Source organism: Clarias gariepinus, chromosome 2, assembly GCF_024256425.1.
Source record: "Clarias gariepinus isolate MV-2021 ecotype Netherlands chromosome 2, CGAR_prim_01v2, whole genome shotgun sequence".
NCBI lineage: Eukaryota > Metazoa > Chordata > Actinopteri > Siluriformes > Clariidae > Clarias > Clarias gariepinus.
The window spans coordinates 44,297,258-44,315,249 of NC_071101.1; the positions used below are offsets into that span (position 1 = coordinate 44,297,258).

Here is a 17,992-nt window from a genome sequence, read left to right on the forward strand (position 1 = left end):
GACTGTTTCGAGAACACTGACTGGAACATGTTTAGGGAGGCTGCAACTTACGGCGACTTCACTGACTTGGAGGAGTACACGTCATAAGTGACCAGCTACATCAACAAGTGTACCGATGACGTCATTGTCTCCAAGAACATCATCTCACAGAGTGCTCAGAGAATGTGCGGAACAGCTGGCAGATGTTCTTACTGACATCTTCAACATCTCTCTGAGCAGCGCCGTCATTCCCACGTGCTTCAAGGCCACCACCATCGTCCCCGTGCCCAAGAAGTCTACTGTGTCCTGTCTCAATGACTACCGTCCCGTTGCACTTACTCCCACCATCATGAAGTGCTTTGAGCAGCTCGTCATAAGACACATCAAGACCCTGCTGCCCCCCTCACTGGACCCACTGCAATTTGCGTACCGTCCTAACCGCTCAACGGATGACGCCATCTCCACTACACTCCATCTTGCCCTCACACACTTGGACAAAAAGAACACATACGTTTGAATGCTGTACATAGATTTCAGCTCAGCATTCAACACTATCATCCCCCAACAACTGATCGGGAAGCTGAGCTTGTTGGGCCTGAACACCTACCTCTGCAACTGGATCCTGGACTTTCTGACCAGAAGGCCTCAGTCAGTACGGATCGGGAACTGCACCTCCAGCACCACCACACTGAGCACTGGGGCCCCACAAGGCTGTGTGCTCAGTCCCCTGCTGTTCACACTGCTGACTCACGACTGTGTAGCAGCACACGGTTCAAATCACATCATTAAGTTCGCTGATGACACGACCGTGGTCGGTCTCATTAGCAAGAACAACGAGTCAGCGTACAGAGAGAAAGTGCAGAGGCCTGGTGTAAAGACAACAACCTGTCTCAATGTTGACAAGACAAAGGAGATGGTTGTTAACTTTAGAGAGACACGAGGCAACCATTCTCTGCTAAGCATCAACGGCTCCTCTGTGAAGATCGTTGACAGCACCAAATTCCTAGGGGTCCACCTGGAGAAGGACCTCAGCTGATCCCTCAACACCTGCTCCCTACACAAGAAAGCCCAACAGCGTCTCTTCTTTCTGAGAAGACTGAGGAATGCCCAGCTTCCACCACCGATTCTGACCACCTTCTATAGAGGAACTATCGAGAGCATCCTGAGCAGCTGCACCACTATCTGGTTTGGGAATTGTGCCATTCCGGACCGCAAGACCCTACAGCGGATAGTGAGGACAGCAGAGAAGACCATCGGGGTCTCTCTCCCCTCTATTGAAGACATCTACACCACACGCTGCATCCGCAAAGCCACCACCCCTCTTACACACACTTCACACTCCTGCCATCTGAAAAAAGGTACCGAAGCATTCGGGCACACACATCCAGACTGTGCAACAGCTTTTTTCCACAAGCTATCCGTCTTCTTAACAATAAGGGACTGGACTGATAAACACATACACACACACACACACGCACACACACACAAACATTATTACTCAGCTTAACTCAACTACCTCAAAACATTGAGCCTGGACTGACTAATCAACACAAGCGCAAACACACTGACCTACACCACCAAACTATCGTATACACCAACCTGTAAATGCTCTTTTGCACAATATTCATTACTGGACTACTTTTTGCACTAACTTCTTTACTCTTAATTTTTGCTGCTACATTAAGAAATGTTTACAGTTTCTTCACTACATTTCACCTTAACACCTCAACACCATATTATGTTATGTTGTATTTTGTCGCACTGTCACTTTGTTGTTGCTTTTGTTTGCACATTTGCACGTGCACTTGTTTGTCTGTTGTCTGTAAAAAAAAAATCCCTGTAGATAGTCTTCCCTAGAGAGTTAGTTTTTGTTAATTTATTTTGTAATTTGTGTTAGGTCAATCTGTCTTGTCTCTGCTAGCCAGCTAACTAGGCCTCTTAGTTAGCTAGTTTAGTTTTACTGTTAATTTATGTTGTAAAATTATGTTTGCATGTAGCATCTTGGTCCTGGAGGAACGTTGTTTTGTTCAATGTGTACTAACTGTACATGGTTGAAGTGACAATAAAGTAGTAAAGCCTACTTAAACTTGAACTTAAACTTGAGGTAAGCTGTCTTATTGTTGTCAGTGATCAGGCTCACTACGACGGTGTCGTCAGCAAACTTGATGGTGGTGCTGGTGTTGCCAGTGGCCACGCAGTCATATGTGTACAATGAGTACAGCAGGGGGCTCCAGTGCTGAGGGCACAAATACTGTAGCATCTGTTGATGATGTCATTCCTCTTCCAGGCTCTGCAGGGGCTTTGAATAGTGCTCCTAACTTTGCACTACCTGTGTGTACTATGGTGGAATTTAAAATGAGTAATAGTTGAAAGTTTTTTTTTGCAATATAGGATTTTATAATTTATTATTCTTTGGACTATAAACTTGGTAAAGTTTTAGAACAGACAGAGTCTTTCTCACTTCTGTCTGGTTAGTGATGTTCTGCTAATTTTGTACTTCCCGTGGCTGCACTTCCTGTGAAGGCATGAATAGCGTAAAGTGCTTAACGTGCAGTGTGTGATCTGTAGAGTGTGTTCATTATGATGAGACTTGGTGCAGCAGTTGGTCAGTGTGTGTTTAGCTCTAATTCTCTCTTCGGATTAATGTGTGTGTTTGGGTCCTTAGTAAGAATGCAGGTGTGTTTTCTTCTCCTCCTCATACAGCTTCATGCTACTAAAGGTGAGTCTCTCTCTCTCTCTCTCTCTCTCTCTCTTTCTATTTCAAACAGTATGTATGGAAACACTTTGGGTAATAATTTCTTATTTACACTTTAAAGATTTTGCAGTTATATACGTCATATTGGGGAAAAGTAACGTGCACATTAAACTGAGTTGTTTTTACTTTTTATCATCAAACTAAATATACAGTGGTGTGAAAAACTATTTGCCCCCTTCCTGATTTCTTATTCTTTTGCATGTTTGTCACACAAAATGTTTCTGATCATCAAACATTTAACTATTAGTCAAAGATAACACAAGTAAACACAAAATGCAGTTTTTAAATGATGGTTTTTATTATTTAGGGAGAAAAAAAATCCAAACCTACATGGCCCTGTGTGAAAAAGTAATTGCCCCCCAAACCTAATAACTGGTTGGGCCACCCTTAGCAGCAATAACTGCAATCAAGCGTTTGCGATAACTTGCAACGAGTCTTTTACAGCGCTTTTGGAGAATTGTTGTAATTCAGCTTTATTTGAGGGTTTTCTAGCATGAACCGCCTTTTTAAGGTCATGCCACAACATCTCAATAGTATTCAGGTCAGGACTTGGACTTGACTAGGCAACTCCAAAGTCTTCATTTTGTTTTTCTTCAGCCATTCAGAGGTGGATTTGCTGGTGTGTTTTGGGTCATTGTCCTGCTGCAGCACCCAAGATTGCTTCAGCTTGAGTTGACGAACAGATGGCCGGACATTCTCCTTCAGGATTTTTTGGTAGACAGTAGAATTCATGGTTCCATCTATCGCAGCAAGCCTTCCAGGTCCTGAAGCAGCAAAACAACCCCAGACCATCACACTACCACCACCAAATTTTACTGTTGGTATGATGTTCTTTTTCTGAAATGCTGTGTTACTTTTACGCCAGATGTAACGGGACACGCACCTTCCAAAAAGTTTAAATTTTGTCTCGTCGGTCCACAAGGTATTTTCCCAAATGTCTTGGTAATCATTGAGATGTTTTTTAGCAAAATTGAGACGAGCCTTAATGTTCTTTTTGCTTAAAAGTGGTTTGCGCCTTGGAAATCTGCCATGCAGGCCATTTTTGCCCAGTCTCTTTCTTATGGTGGAGTCGTGAACACCGACCTTAATTGAGGCAAGTGAGGCCTGCAGTTCTTTAGATGTTGTCCTGTGGTCTTTTGTGGCCTCTCGGATGAGTTGTCTCTGCGCTCATGGGGTAATTTTGATCGGCCGGCCACTCCTGGGAAGGTTCACCACTGTTCCATGTTTTTGCCATTTGTGGACAATGGCTCTCACTGTGGTTCGCTGGAGTCCCAAAGCTTTAGAAATGGCTTTATAACCTTTACCAGACTGATAGATCTCAATTACTTTTTTTCTCATTTGTTCCTGAATTTCTTTGGGTCTTGGCATGATGTCTAGCTTTTGAGGTGCTTTTGGTCTACTTCTCTGTGTCAGGTAGCTCCTATTTAAGTGATTTCTTGATTGAAACAGGTGTGGCAGTAATCAGGCCTGGGGTTGACCACAGAAATTGAACTCAGGTGTGATAAACCACAGTTAAGTTATCTTTTAACAAGGGGGGCAATCACTTTTTCACACAGGGCCATGTAGATTTGGAGTTTTTTTTCTCCCTTAATAACGTAAACCTTCATTTAAAAACTGCATTTTGTGTTCAATTATGTTATCTTTGACTAATAGTTAACGGTTTTTGCTGAGCAGAAACATTTAAGTGTGACAAACATGCAAAAGAATAAGAAATCAGGAAGGGGGCAAATAGTTTTTCACACCACTGTAAATGTAAACATAAGGCAGTTATTATTACTACTTTTTAAAAATCTAGTAAATTTGGTTTTTTACTACTTTTAAAAAATCTGTTTAACATTCATTAAATATGAACTTTTTACCAGAGCTTTATTAATTCCCGTCTATGTCCTGGGTTCATGTAGAACGCTGAGTCTCCTTCATCATGATTGGTGTTCTGGTTGTTCCTGCCTCGTTCCCCTACAGTTTCCTCTTGCTCTCTCATTGGCTGTTACTCATTGAGGTTCTTATAGCGTCATACATGTGCTTATACTACAAGATTTAGAGCCAATCATTTTAAAGATGCTTGAAACACTGCGGTGTGTACACTGTTCACAGAATGTGGGGATGATGTCACTAAACTGCTTACCCATGTGCTGTGTTCACACTGTCACTTCCTCCAGCAGCAGTTGGTCCCTTTGGTTGCGTGTCACTAAAGCAGAAGTGTGTTTATCTGTTCAGAGTGAAATACATGCAGAGTTTCAGTGCTGCAGAGGAACACAAGATAAAAACAGACTAAACATGTTGTAGATTTAAGATCTTTGGATTAGACTTTTTTTTACAGTTAAATTCATCATGAATGTTAAATTCATCTTCTTATAAATATCAGTTGACATGCAAAAAAAGTTTGTTCTCAGTTAAAGGCACATGTGAGCATTGTGTAGTTTGTTTTCCATGATTTAACACTTGACCATGAGTGTGACAAATGTTGAGATCTCTTTACATTTACAGACAACATTCAATAATCTCTTTCGTTTGGGTAAATTAAATATAATTTTAGATTATTTTTCCTGTTATCGCCTGTGTCACAAGCCTCTAAATATTTTTGCTTGTCTCAGTTGAAACGTCCTTTGAGGAAACCACAGAGCTAAAACTGTGTGCTGTGCTCTCACCACCACAGTGCAAAATTGTTTGACAGTTTTTGTCCATAATGCAGTGTGTTGCACTGTTGGAAGTGTTTAAATTAGTGTTTATTTATCCTCAAGTTTCCCTTACTATAATTTTGATTATTGCACTTATTTTAGCTAAAACACTTTTAAGTCAAACATTGGATTGTCCAGTGAAGACAGAACTTCATTTTTTTTCAGATTTAGTCCTATATGTCCATATCCCAGCCAATTTTGCATGCACCCCACAAAACATTTAGCAAAACATGCACCTACGTCTCCTGAACACTGTGGAATAGTTTCAACCTCAGCAGAAATCACCCCATTTTTGAGTTTTAAAAACACAAAGGTCAGCTGTTCTGGAACAGTTCTTGCAAGAACATCATTGTGTCAAGTGCATTTTTCAAAACTCATCAAGCATCATGATGAAACTGGCTCTCATGAAGACCATCATAGAAAGGCATGACCAAAACTTACCTCTGCTGAAGAGGAGAAGTTCATTTAGAATTATCAGACTCAACAATTTACAGCACCTCAAGCTAAAAGGAAATACAGGTCAGGAAAGAACACGCAATAAAAAGGTGTTGTATACATGAATAGAAAGTCATACAGACAGAGGAAATGGGGTGTACCTACATAGCCATTCAGGCAGACAATCACAAGGCAGCACTATATGGACACGGGATAGAGCTCAGATATTGTCTCTTTTAAACTTTAGAACGAGAAGTGCAATGGCAACAAACGTGAACCCACCCATGGCGCAATCTCCAGCAACAGACAGGTCAGACAGATATCCCAGAAAACCCTATTCTGCCTGGATCCTAGACATTCCCTGTAAGTGTTGAGTCTGCAGCCAACAATACCATTTGACGGCTTACATCAGAATGACCAGACTGCTAAGGGGTGTATAATGCACAACACACCCAAATTGAGGTGGCTGGTTCACAACAGTGGAAGACCACATCAGGCTGCAGCTCCTGAAACACTGATACATCTGGCACCAGCATCCACACTGTAACGTCAGCCATAGAGACCAGTCCACAACCCCACACCCCATCCCAAAGCCAGATAACGAACATTAATTCCCCAGAACCACATCTGCTAGATCCTTCACAACGCGCCACCAGCCCGCGACCAACCAACCAACCACCACACAAATGCACAAGTGAAGCTTAATTAGCAAGGAAAAGGAAATTTAATTAAGGGGAAGTAAGGAAAAAGAAAAAGAGAATAGCATAAGAAAAACAAAAGTCTCAACATTTCTGTGTCCACTTCAATGAAAGTTACCTCTGCTGGTCATCACATGAATTTAATACCTTGTCCACCTTGCAGCTTGTAATAAAGCTAAAACAGTGGAACCTTGGATTGCGAGCAAAATGCGTTTTGTGCGTGTTATAATAGACAGTACATGCGCGCTGTACACACACGCATACAAACACAAAATAAAACATGTTTTACATGCACACACACATGTGGTCACAGTGTTATAGTAAACAGTACACACGTGCACGGATGTTGATTATACCAGTAAGAGACACGCACTAAGACCGAGCACGGGAGACGATTACCCAAAATTCCACAGTACAAAAGAGAGAAAAAACTTTGTGATCATGTGACACTCGGCGGTAAAACAAGAAGAGCCTGGGTCCTAAATGATAATCAGTACTCGTAAACCAAGACTTGTTTGTTTTCCAAGTCAAAATTTATTACAAATTTTTGCTCATCTTGCGGAACACTCGCAAACCGCATTACTCACAATACAAGGTTCCACTGTATATGAAACTGCTCCAGCCTATAAAATCCACAGTTTATACATAAAGAGATATAGATGTTTTGGTCTCTTTCGTTCCTGATTTAGCTTTAAATGTCCAATCAGTTTTCTCTCACTCTCTTTGTGTTGTTTATTAAATGCAAAGTGTCCGGGATTCGTGTGTGTCTGTTGATGAAAGGTTCATTTTCATATGAACAGCGCGCGCACAGGGAGGCGGGATCACATTAGCTGTAATGAGCCGATACAGGAGAATCTGTACCACTCCTTACTTTCATACGGATTACATAAAAACTGATTATTTGTTTCCGAGTTGAATTGGTAAATGTAAAAGAAGACAGTTCAAGCTTTCTATAGATATGTATTTTGTGTCTTTCTGTGGAGTATTTGCTGAGTTTCAGTTAATTTTAATGACGTGTTCCTCCCTCCAGTTCACACAGACCAAAGCGACAGACAGCGCATCCTGTTTATTTTCTTTATTTTATTAATGCTTAAAGTTTTATTTTTAACGTGTGCATACAAAAAAAGTAGACACTTTACAGATTTTATTAATATATAGATCTTGTCTGTACAATCAAAACTGAAAGTGTAATTTAAGTTCTTATTGGCGTCATCAGGGGAAGATGCCTTAAAACGCATATATGCGTGCGCGGACCTCAGAGGGTTAATCCTGTGTAAGCTTTCACCCCAATATTTACAGGAAAAAACCTGAGGAGCCAAGCGCAGATTTTTTCATAGACCAAAGTCATGATTTATCACAATGTATATGGAAGTTAACAGGGCGGGGCTGAATTCACTGCATCATCACAGGTAGCATGGGTCAGGCAGAGACACATCACCAATTGGCTTGGATCCTGTCATGTCCTGGCCAGTCATTTAAAATGGATACATCTACAGTATATGTGTGTAAACTATCTGTGGACCTTTAAGGCACAGTTTAAAAAAACAAACAAACAAACACTGCACTTGTAACTGTGTTTACAATATATCTTTTTAATATAGCATGTTATCTTTTTACATTTTACTACAGGCTGCACACTGGAACAATCCGTAGAGACAAAATCCATCACTGCATACACAGGAGACACAGTACTGCTGCCCTGCTCCTGCACTGACCTCACCACACCTGGGACATTCACATGGGAGAAATACACAAATAAATGGGTAAAGATATCTCCTGAGCAGTACAAAGACAGATTTCAGCTGGTTAATGATCACTCTTCAGGAAATCTCTCTCTGCTCATATCACACCTGACTGTAGAGGATGATGGATTTTACAGGTGTAGTGTCGGAGGTGGTGAATACAGAGTCTTCAGACTCACTGTTAAAGGTAAATGACTCATTTTATACACAATGCTACTTCAGTGATAATCTCATGATAGATTAATCTGATGTTGTAGATCGACTGGAGAATGTAGAATAACAGACCAGGGGTGCGTTTCCCAAAAGCATCGTTAGCCAACTATGGTCGCAAGTTCCGTCGTTACCAACATAGTTCAACAATTCGGTGTTTCTCGAAACCATAGTTCAAACGAACATTCGCAAACAGCGTCTCAAACTTACGTGGTTGGAACTACAGCCTTCGACCTGTGGTTAGAAGCATAGTTCCCTGCCGCGGCTGGGTGTGTTCCATTCACAGTTCATGACCCTACGCACTATAAGTTTCTAAATATTTTCCCAACCACTTTGAGCGATTTGGAAAACTTAATGTTTTGGTGCTTAGATATTAGGCTATTCATTTTTCGGTTATTTTAATTACAAATTCACTTTGAAACGATATAACAGCGATACCATTACAATTATTCTCCCTTCGAAGTGCCCTACGAAAGCATTATTTATGTTCCGGTTGGAACACAGCCTTCGTTTCGTTTGTGCGAAGAAAAGGTGAGTTTTTAAGTGAGTTTTTTGTTGTGCTCTCAGAAGTAGAATATGGACTATTCATAGGTTAAAAAAATACAAATTATATATATATATATATATATATATATATATATATATATATATATATATCAGAAGTGTCATCTTCCTCATCCTCATCAGCAGCACCAGAAAGACCCCCTCTTCCTCATCAAAAAGCGGGAAATTTTCCTTGACTGCAATGTTGTAGAGAATTGCAGTAACTACAATTACATAGCAGCTTTTGGAGGGGTTCGGTTTCAGGCCACCACTGGACTTGTTTATTTGGTCACACTTGCAAAGTCCCTCCACTTGTTTCTGACTTCCTCTGGGCTTCTCTCATACCCATTTCCAGAAGCATTAATTTTTTGTGTGATTTCATTCCATGTTTTTTTTTTTTTTTTTAGAATTTGTAACTGTGTTTTTTTATTTGGAGAAAAGCAAGATTTGATTGTTTCCCACCTCCTCCAAAAGAACTGCAAGCTCTTTTTTAGTAAATTTTGGTTTCCGTGTCATTTTTTTTTTACATCAACTCTCATTAAAACATGCCTTTATGTAAAGGGACTTATATCGGAAATGATCTTGAGCAAAATAGGTAACAGGTGTTCACAACACAATCCCAGCATTTTCAAAACACATAATTTCTTTTTATTTTAATTGTACTTATGTATCAATACCAAATAAAAATGAGTTCTAATGAAATATAACTAAAAGTTATAGACTTTGTTATTCGAAAAGAGCACATTTAAACTGTGTATGCCTATATATGTTTTATTGTACAAATAATGAATGTTGCGTTCGTGACATTATTACACCACTTCTACGTAACGTCACTGCTAAAGCGCATTGAATGGGAGCCGAAGAGAGAAAAAAAAACACTTAACAGTAGGGGGCGATATATGCCTATGGCACTACTCCGCCATTGTATCGAAGAAGAAGAAGAACGACAGATTAAACCAACATGGTTCTAACGATGGAAGTGCGACACAGGTACTATGGTGTTGGGAAACAGTCGTGACTAGTTAGTTATTTTCTTCAACGTTGCATTGTACAACGGTGGTTAAGTAAAGAGCTACATCGTTGTACGGGAAACGCACCCCAGATCGTCACCTACACATTTAATTATCACTTTTAATTTCACACTATTTCACCCCCTAGTGTAATAAACATAGTTTTTTTTTCTGATCTTTCCACTCAGTTATAGTCCTTAATATGATTTAAACACTGATTATAAATTCATTTGATTGAACATAATTTACACTTAATCTGTACCAGTCTCAGTGTGTGTAGTGTGTGGAGGCCTGTGTGTGTTGTATTGTATGTGGTGTGTGTGGATTGTAGCCAGTAAGAGTCATTCCCTAACCAGATTTACTTTTTTCTTCATCTTGAAATTAAAGTGACACAAAAGCAGGTTATTTCACAAACTCTTCTGTCCTAAAGACTTTTCTGTAAACTCCTTCCATAAATGTTATATAAAATATCTTCTGTATTAACTTTATATATACAGTGGAACCTCGGATTGCGAGTGTTCCTCAAGGCTAGCAAAATTCTTTTATTTAGTTTGACTTAAAAAACGAGAGTGCCTTGACTTACGAGTACCAAGCACCATGGAGTATCATGTTTTACGCATGTGCTTCTTGTTTTGACACCAAGTGTCACATGATCACCACTGCAGATTTACACACTCCATTTTGCGCTGCAGATTTGTGGGTAATCGTCTCCCCTGCTCGGTCTTAGTGCGTGTCTCTCACTCATATAGTCAACATCCGTGCGCGCGTGTACTGTTTACTATAACACTGTGACCACGTGTGTGCCTGTAAAACATCTTTTATTTAGTATGTGTGTGTGTGTGTGTGTCGTCCTTTCGCACACATGTTTATTATAACACATGTGTATACGCGCTTAAAGCAAAAGCAAGTCTCATTAGAGAGGTTAATGATCCATTTTCTCTCTCTCTCTCTCTCAGTCTGCACTGATTTTGTTAGTGTGTGTGTGTGTGTGTGTATGTGTATGTGAGTGTGTGTGTAACGCACGTCATTAGACAGCGTGCCTCCTCCCTCTTTCACTTGCTTTCTCACAAAGTGTGTGTGTGAGAAAGCAAGTGAAAGAGGGAAGAGGCACGCTGTCCAATGACGTGCGTTACACACACACACACACGCACACACACACACTATCGGAATGCTCACTATTAGGGATGTAACGGTATCAAAACTTCACGGTACAGTAATACCTCGGCATGAACGGCACGGTACATTACTTATTGAATCATTTACAGGAAAAACAAAACCAATGAAGAGACTCGAACAAAGTGCCAGAAGTGTTTATTAAACAGTATACATGAACACTGAACATATCAATGGCATACAAATTAGCTATCTATCCGTAAACTTTGAAACAGGAACTTAAATTTTTCAATTTTAATGACAAAAAAATAAAATAAAAATTACTAAACCATGTAAAAAAATAAAGTTTAAATTTAGTATTCTTGAAAACTCAGAAAAAATAAAAATAGGAGCCTACTTATTGCAGCTGGCCCATGTGCTGAATGAGTATTTGAGAACACTCACCTCATTCACTCACTCACAGAATTATTTTTCTTTCTCGTTTCTTTACAGAGAGAAACTGAAATGACTCAATAAAACGATAGGTCTTCTGAGAAAAGTTTGCTCAGGCGAATGGAGCGAACCGAAGTTAGCGGGAACTACAAGATCCAGTAATGCGGAAATAGCGGGTGCAGCTCTTAGCGGTGAAGGAAAAGAGATGGAAAGAGTAATTAATCATTACGAAGTAAGCGGGTTTTAAATCGGATGTGCGCATTACTGGATCTGTAGCAACAACTGTCCGCAAAGGATGATGGCCACGCCTGGGCAGATGGGAATTGTAGTTCCCGCTACTTCCCGTTCGCTCCATTCGCCTGAGCAAACTTTTCTCAGAAGACCTATTGTTTTATCGAGTCATGCAACCATGGTATTATCGAAAAAAATTGGGTTATTGCGGTACGATGGTATTTACAATACCGTTACATCCCTACTCACTATGCTCTTTCGCGATAATTTTCCAAGTTAAATTGCTGGTTATTTCTTTTATTTTTACTTTCCACCACTGATTCCATTAGTTAATGCATGCTGAAGTATAATTATTTTGCTGATAAAACAGTGCTTCTGTTAGTATGTGTGTGTGTTTTGTGTGAAAGTTGTCCTGCACAGTAGTCCTCCCCCCTCTCAAATAAGAGAGGAGGGAGACATTCCGTCTCACAAACACACACACACATACACACATACACATAGACATCACGTGCGCACACAAACACTAAAGGAAACATTTATCTGTCTGGATTTATTTTGACTTTTTTCAAAGGTAAAATTATGGTTAATTTGTTTTATTTCTACGTTATATTTTGTATAAATTATACTTTGGGTTGTAGAACACGTAATTTGAGTTTTTGCCTTATGGGAAAAATTTGCTTTGATATACGAGAACACTTCCAGAAACGAATTCCGCAATGAATTTTGCTCACAATCCAAGGTTCCACTGTACTTAGTTTTAACATGTTTATTTTTTGGCTTATGTAAGAGAGTGACCTCTGCTGGCAGAGCAGAGAAATGTCTTCATGAACAGGGCCGTGTTAAGCTCTCCTGAGGCTCTGGGCCAGAAAAGCGTAGTGACAAAAGAGCTCAAAAGATAAAAGATAATGAGTTTAAAAATGCTGCTGTGTTTCATTTTTCCAATTTTCCTTCATCTCTCTCACTCTCTCTTGCTCTCTCTCTTTTTTGCTCTAAATGTCCATCTTAGTATTCAGATTTAAATTTAGGTAATTTATTTTACAGCTAAATATTTGTTGTATTAACTTTGGTCTACAGTAAAATACTCATGGAGGTTCTTACAGCATCGTACATGTGCTTATACTACAAGATTTAGAGCCAATTATTTTAAAGATGCTTGAAACACTGGGGTGTGTACACTGTTCACAGAATGTGAGGATGATGTTACTAAACTGCTTACCCATTTGGTGTGTTCACACTGTCACTTCCTCCAGCAGCAGTTGGCCTCTTTGGTTGCATGTCACTAAACTAAAAGTGTGTTTATCTGTTCAGAGTGAAATACATGCAGAGTTTCAGTCCTGCAGAGGAAAACAAGATTAAAAACAGACTAGACATGTTCTATCTCCTGTTATATTGTAGTAAAATTCCTGCAAAACTTTCATAAGATTTGTTTTCATTTAAAAGAACATGTGAGCATTGTGTAGTTTGTGTTCTGTGGATTAACACTTGACCATGAAAGTTACAAATGATGAGAGACATTTACATTCCAAATGACACTCAATAATCTCTTTCACTCATGTAAATTAAATAAAATGCTAGATTTGTCTGTTGTTAACGTCTGTGTCACAAGCCTTTAAATATCTGTGCTTGTCTCAGTTGAAACCTCCATTAAGGAAACCACAGAGCTATAACTGTGTGCTGTGCTCTCACCACCTTCTTCTTCTTCTTCTTTGTCTTTCGGCTGTTCCCTTTCAGGGGTCGGCACAGCGAATCATCTGCCTCCATCTAACCCTATCCTCTGCATCCTCTTCTCTCACACCAACTAACTTCATGTCCTCTCTCATTGCATCCATAAATCTCCTCTTTGGTCTTCCTCTAGACCTCCTGCCTGGCAGTTCCAACCTCAGCATCCTTCTACCGATATATTCACAATCTCTCCTCTGAACATGCCCAAACCACCTCAATCTGGCCTCTCTGACTTTATCTCCAAAACATCTAACGTGGGTTGTCCCTCTGATAAACTCTTTCTTAATCCTATCCATCCTTGTCACTCCCAAAGAGAACCTCAACATCTTCAGCTCTGCTACCTCCAACCCTGCCTCCTGTCTTTTTTTCAGCGCCACTGTCTCTAAGCCGTAGAGCATCGCTGGTCTCACTACTGTCCTGTACACCTTTCCTTTCATTCTCGCTGATACTCTTTTATCGCACAACACACCTGACACTTTTCTCCACCCATTCCAACCTGCCTGTACTCGCCTCTTCACCTCCTTTCCACACTCTCCGTTGCTCTGGGCCGTTGACCCCAAGTACTTAAAATCCTGCACCTTCTTTACCTCTGCTTCCTGTAGCCTCACCAATCCTCCTGGGTCCCTCTCATTTACACACATGAATAACCTTCATTCCTCTGCTTTCCAGAGCATACCTCCACCTCTCCAAATTTTCCTCCACCTGTTCCCTGCTCTCGCTACAGAGCACAATGTCATCTGCAAACATCATAGTCCATGGGGACTCCTGTGTTACCTCATCTGTCATCCTGTCCATCACCAGAGCAAACAAAAAGGGGCTTAGAGCCGATCCTTGATGCAGACCCACCTCCACCTTAAACTCTTCTGTCACACCTACAGCACATCTTACCACTGTCTTACAGCCCTTATACATGTCCTGCACCACTCTAACATACTTCTCTGCCACTCCAGACTTCCTCATACAATACCACAGCTCCTCTCTTGGCACCCTGTCATACGCTTTCTCTAAATCTAAAAAGACACAATGCAACTCCCTGTTACCTTCTCTGTACTTCTCCGCCAGCATCCTCAAAGCAAATACTGCATCTGATGTACTCTTTCTAGGCATAAAACCATATTGCTGCTCACAAATGCTCACCTCTGCCCTTAACCTAGCTTCCACTACTCTTTCCCACAGCTTCATTGTCTGGCTCATTAGCTTTATACCTCTATAATTGCCCCAGCTTTGCACATCTCCCTTGTTCTTAAAAATTGGCACCAATACACTTCTCCTCCATTCCTCTGGAATCCTCTCACTCTCCAAGTTCTTGTTAAACAAACTTGTCAAAAACTCTACTGCCACCTCTCCTAAGCACTTCCATACCTCCACAGGTATGTCATCAGGACCAACAGCCTTTCCACTCTTCATCCTCTTCAACGCCCTTCTCACCTCACTTCTATCAATATTTGCTACTTCCTGTTCCACAACAGTCACCTCTTCTACTCTTTGTTCTCTTTCGTTTTCCTCATTCATCAACTCCTTAAAGTACTCCTTCCATCTTCCCATCACCCTCCTGGCATCTATATGTAGTTGTCCAGTCAACTGAAAGCACCTCCTGACCACCCATAGCCTGTCTCAACTCCTCCCTAAAGACTTCACAACATTCTTCCTTTCTCAGCTTCCACCACTTTGTCCTCTGCTCTGCCTTTGTCCTCTTTGCCTTCCTCACCACCAGGGTTATTTTACACACCACCATTCTGTGTTGTCTGGCTACACTCTCCCCTACCAACACTTTGCAGTCACTGATCTCTTTCAGGTTACAACGTCGAAACAAGATGTAGTCGACCTGAGTGCTTCTGCCTCCACTCTTATATGTCACCCTATGTTCCTGCCTCTTCTGGAAGAAAGTATTTACTACTGCCATTTCCATCCTCTTTGCAAAGTCCACCACCATCTGTCCTTCTACATTCCTGTCCTGAAGACCAAACCTGCCCATCACATTTTCATCACCTCTGTTCCCTTCCCCAACATGTCCATTGAAGTCTGCACCAATCACCACTCTTTCACCTCTGGGGATGCTCTGCATGACTTCATCTAACTCACTCCAGAATTTCTCCTTCTCTTTTAACTCACATCCTATCTGTGGGGCATAACCACTAACAACATTGAACATTATCCCTTCAATTTCCAGCTTCAGACTCATCACCCTATCTGGTACTCTCTTCACCTCTAGAACATTCCTTACAAACTCCTCTTTTAGGATAACTCCTACTCCATTTCTTTTCCTATCCACACCATGGTAAAACAATTTGAACCCTGATCCTAAGCTTCTAGCCTTGCTACCTTTCCACCTGGTCTCCTGTACACACAGTATATCCACCTTTCTTCTCTGCATCATATCAACTAACTCTCTTCCCTTCCCTGTCATGGTCCCAACATTCAAAGTCCCTACTATCACTCCTAAACTCTTGCCTTTCCTCTTCTCTCTCTGCTTACGAACACGCCTTCCTCCTCTCCTTCTTCGACCAACAGTAGCCCAATTTCCACCAGCACCCTGTAGGTCAACAGCACCAGTGGCGGTCGTTGTTAACCCAGGCCACGACCGATCCGGTATGGGAATTATATTCTTGATTTGCATCATTGATTTGGCAAATGTTTTACGTCGGATGCCCTTCCTGACACAACCCTCTGCATTTATCCAGACTTGGGACTGGCACAAGAAGACACTGGAGTGCCCCCCCCCCCGTGGTTGCATTGCTGTGCTCTCACCACCACAGTGCAAAATTGTTTGACAGTATTTGTCCATAATGCAGTGTGTTGCACTGTTGGAAGTGTTTAAATTAGTGTTTATTTAGGCCTATATGCCCATATCAGCATACATTTTTTATGCAACCCACAAAACATTTAACAAAACATACAACTAGGTCTCCTAAACACTGAAAATAGTCGACCCTTTTTTTGAGTTTTAAAAGACACAAAGGTCAGATGTTCTGGAACAGTTCTTGCAAGAACAGTATTGTAGCGTTTTAACGTTATAATGACAATGAAATAGCTGCCGGCATTCTCCACCATAATACTGTGTATAGGTAGAGTTTTAACATAATAATGACCATGAATAGTTTACGGCATTCTTCATCATTAATACGTAGGGTTTACATAATCAAGACAACGAATGACGGTTGCATTGTCCACCAATAAATATAGACATTTTAATGTGAACACAATGCCAACGCATCCGTCATCATTAACAAGTAATTTTTAGCTCTGGGTCAGAGTTGTATCGAATCTTTAACGATTCGGTTTAATTTGATTAATTGAATCAAAATTTATAACGTACACTATATTGACTATCCGTCCAGCGTTTAGCACAATTTAGTGTATCTTACTAGTTCTGGTTATCACATGGCCAACAGCTATAACACAAAATCTAGTATTTAGCAATTTATGAGCAAGGTAACACGATCTGGGCAAATGTTTAGACTTTAAAATACATGACCAAGACAACAGTACTTTATAAAGAAACGAGAATTTATTTGACTAATCTACGATACATGAAACTACACTACTTGAACGCACGTGCACACACACACACATACACACAAACAATTTGGCAAGCGAAAATGAATGAAGTTATTCTAGTACTGGTTACTAGATCAACGAAAGTCACAAGAGCAGAGTCTTGGGTTTAATCTTACGGTTTAGTTATGAAACGAGCACCAACTTCAGCAAGGTATGCAGCTTTGTTTGTTTACTTGCGTTATGTTTCGTTCTCATCCTTTGGTTCACCTCCAGCGAAGGGAATCACGTCGTTGCTGGTTGGTTGGTGCGCTGTTGTAGAGATGACGTCAGTCGGGAAAGCCCTTCGGTGAGGCGTTGGTTGCCTGGTTACCGATGGCTGCGCTCTGGAACTTCTCCTGAGGTTTCCTTCGTAGCTGGACTTTGGAGTTCTGGCACGAAGTCTCGTTGAGAGTTCTTGAAGAGCGGATGACGCCAGCAGCGGCGGCGCAGCGCCCGCAAGGGCGGAAGCCCGAGCTGCTTGGAAGATGTTGTAGGTTGTAGTTGTGATGATAACTTCTCTTCCTTTTCCTGTGGACTTTCTGAGGGTTTTTGTCCCTTGGGGGTCAGTCCGTCCCACAGGTGATTCATCCAATCGGATGTGATTGCAGGGCTTAGCCACACCTCACGTGGTTCCTCCTTCCATGCATAAATTAGCCAGGTGTTTCGGCTGTCACGTGTGACCCATCCAGTTGGAGTTTTTAATACTTTATAAAAAGTAATTTTGCATGAGCTCTGTTCATGCTACCAATTACCCATGTTCACCAACATTCTTGAAATAAAGCCAGCTTGAGATTGACACCAAACATTACATATCTTACCCACTCATTCCTTCCTTTATCTAATAAAAAGGTTTGTAAATGCTGATTACACCTTGAACGTTATGCAGATTAATCAAACATGTACACAG

At 40.9% G+C, this 17,992-nt stretch overlaps 1 protein-coding gene across 1 annotated transcript in view; it reads left to right on the forward strand.

The window, feature by feature from the left end:
* The first annotated feature begins 2,566 nt into the window (after window positions 1–2,566).
* The window catches only part of LOC128508594 (uncharacterized), a 31,997-nt gene continuing 16,571 nt past the window's right edge, over window positions 2,567–17,992 (forward strand). Inside the window, exons 1-2 of the mRNA XM_053479987.1 lie at window positions 2,567–2,698; window positions 8,175–8,474. Coding sequence (XP_053335962.1) covers window positions 2,623–2,698; window positions 8,175–8,474 — 376 coding nt within the window. The 5' untranslated portion in view covers window positions 2,567–2,622. The remainder of the gene's footprint in view (window positions 2,699–8,174; window positions 8,475–17,992) is intronic.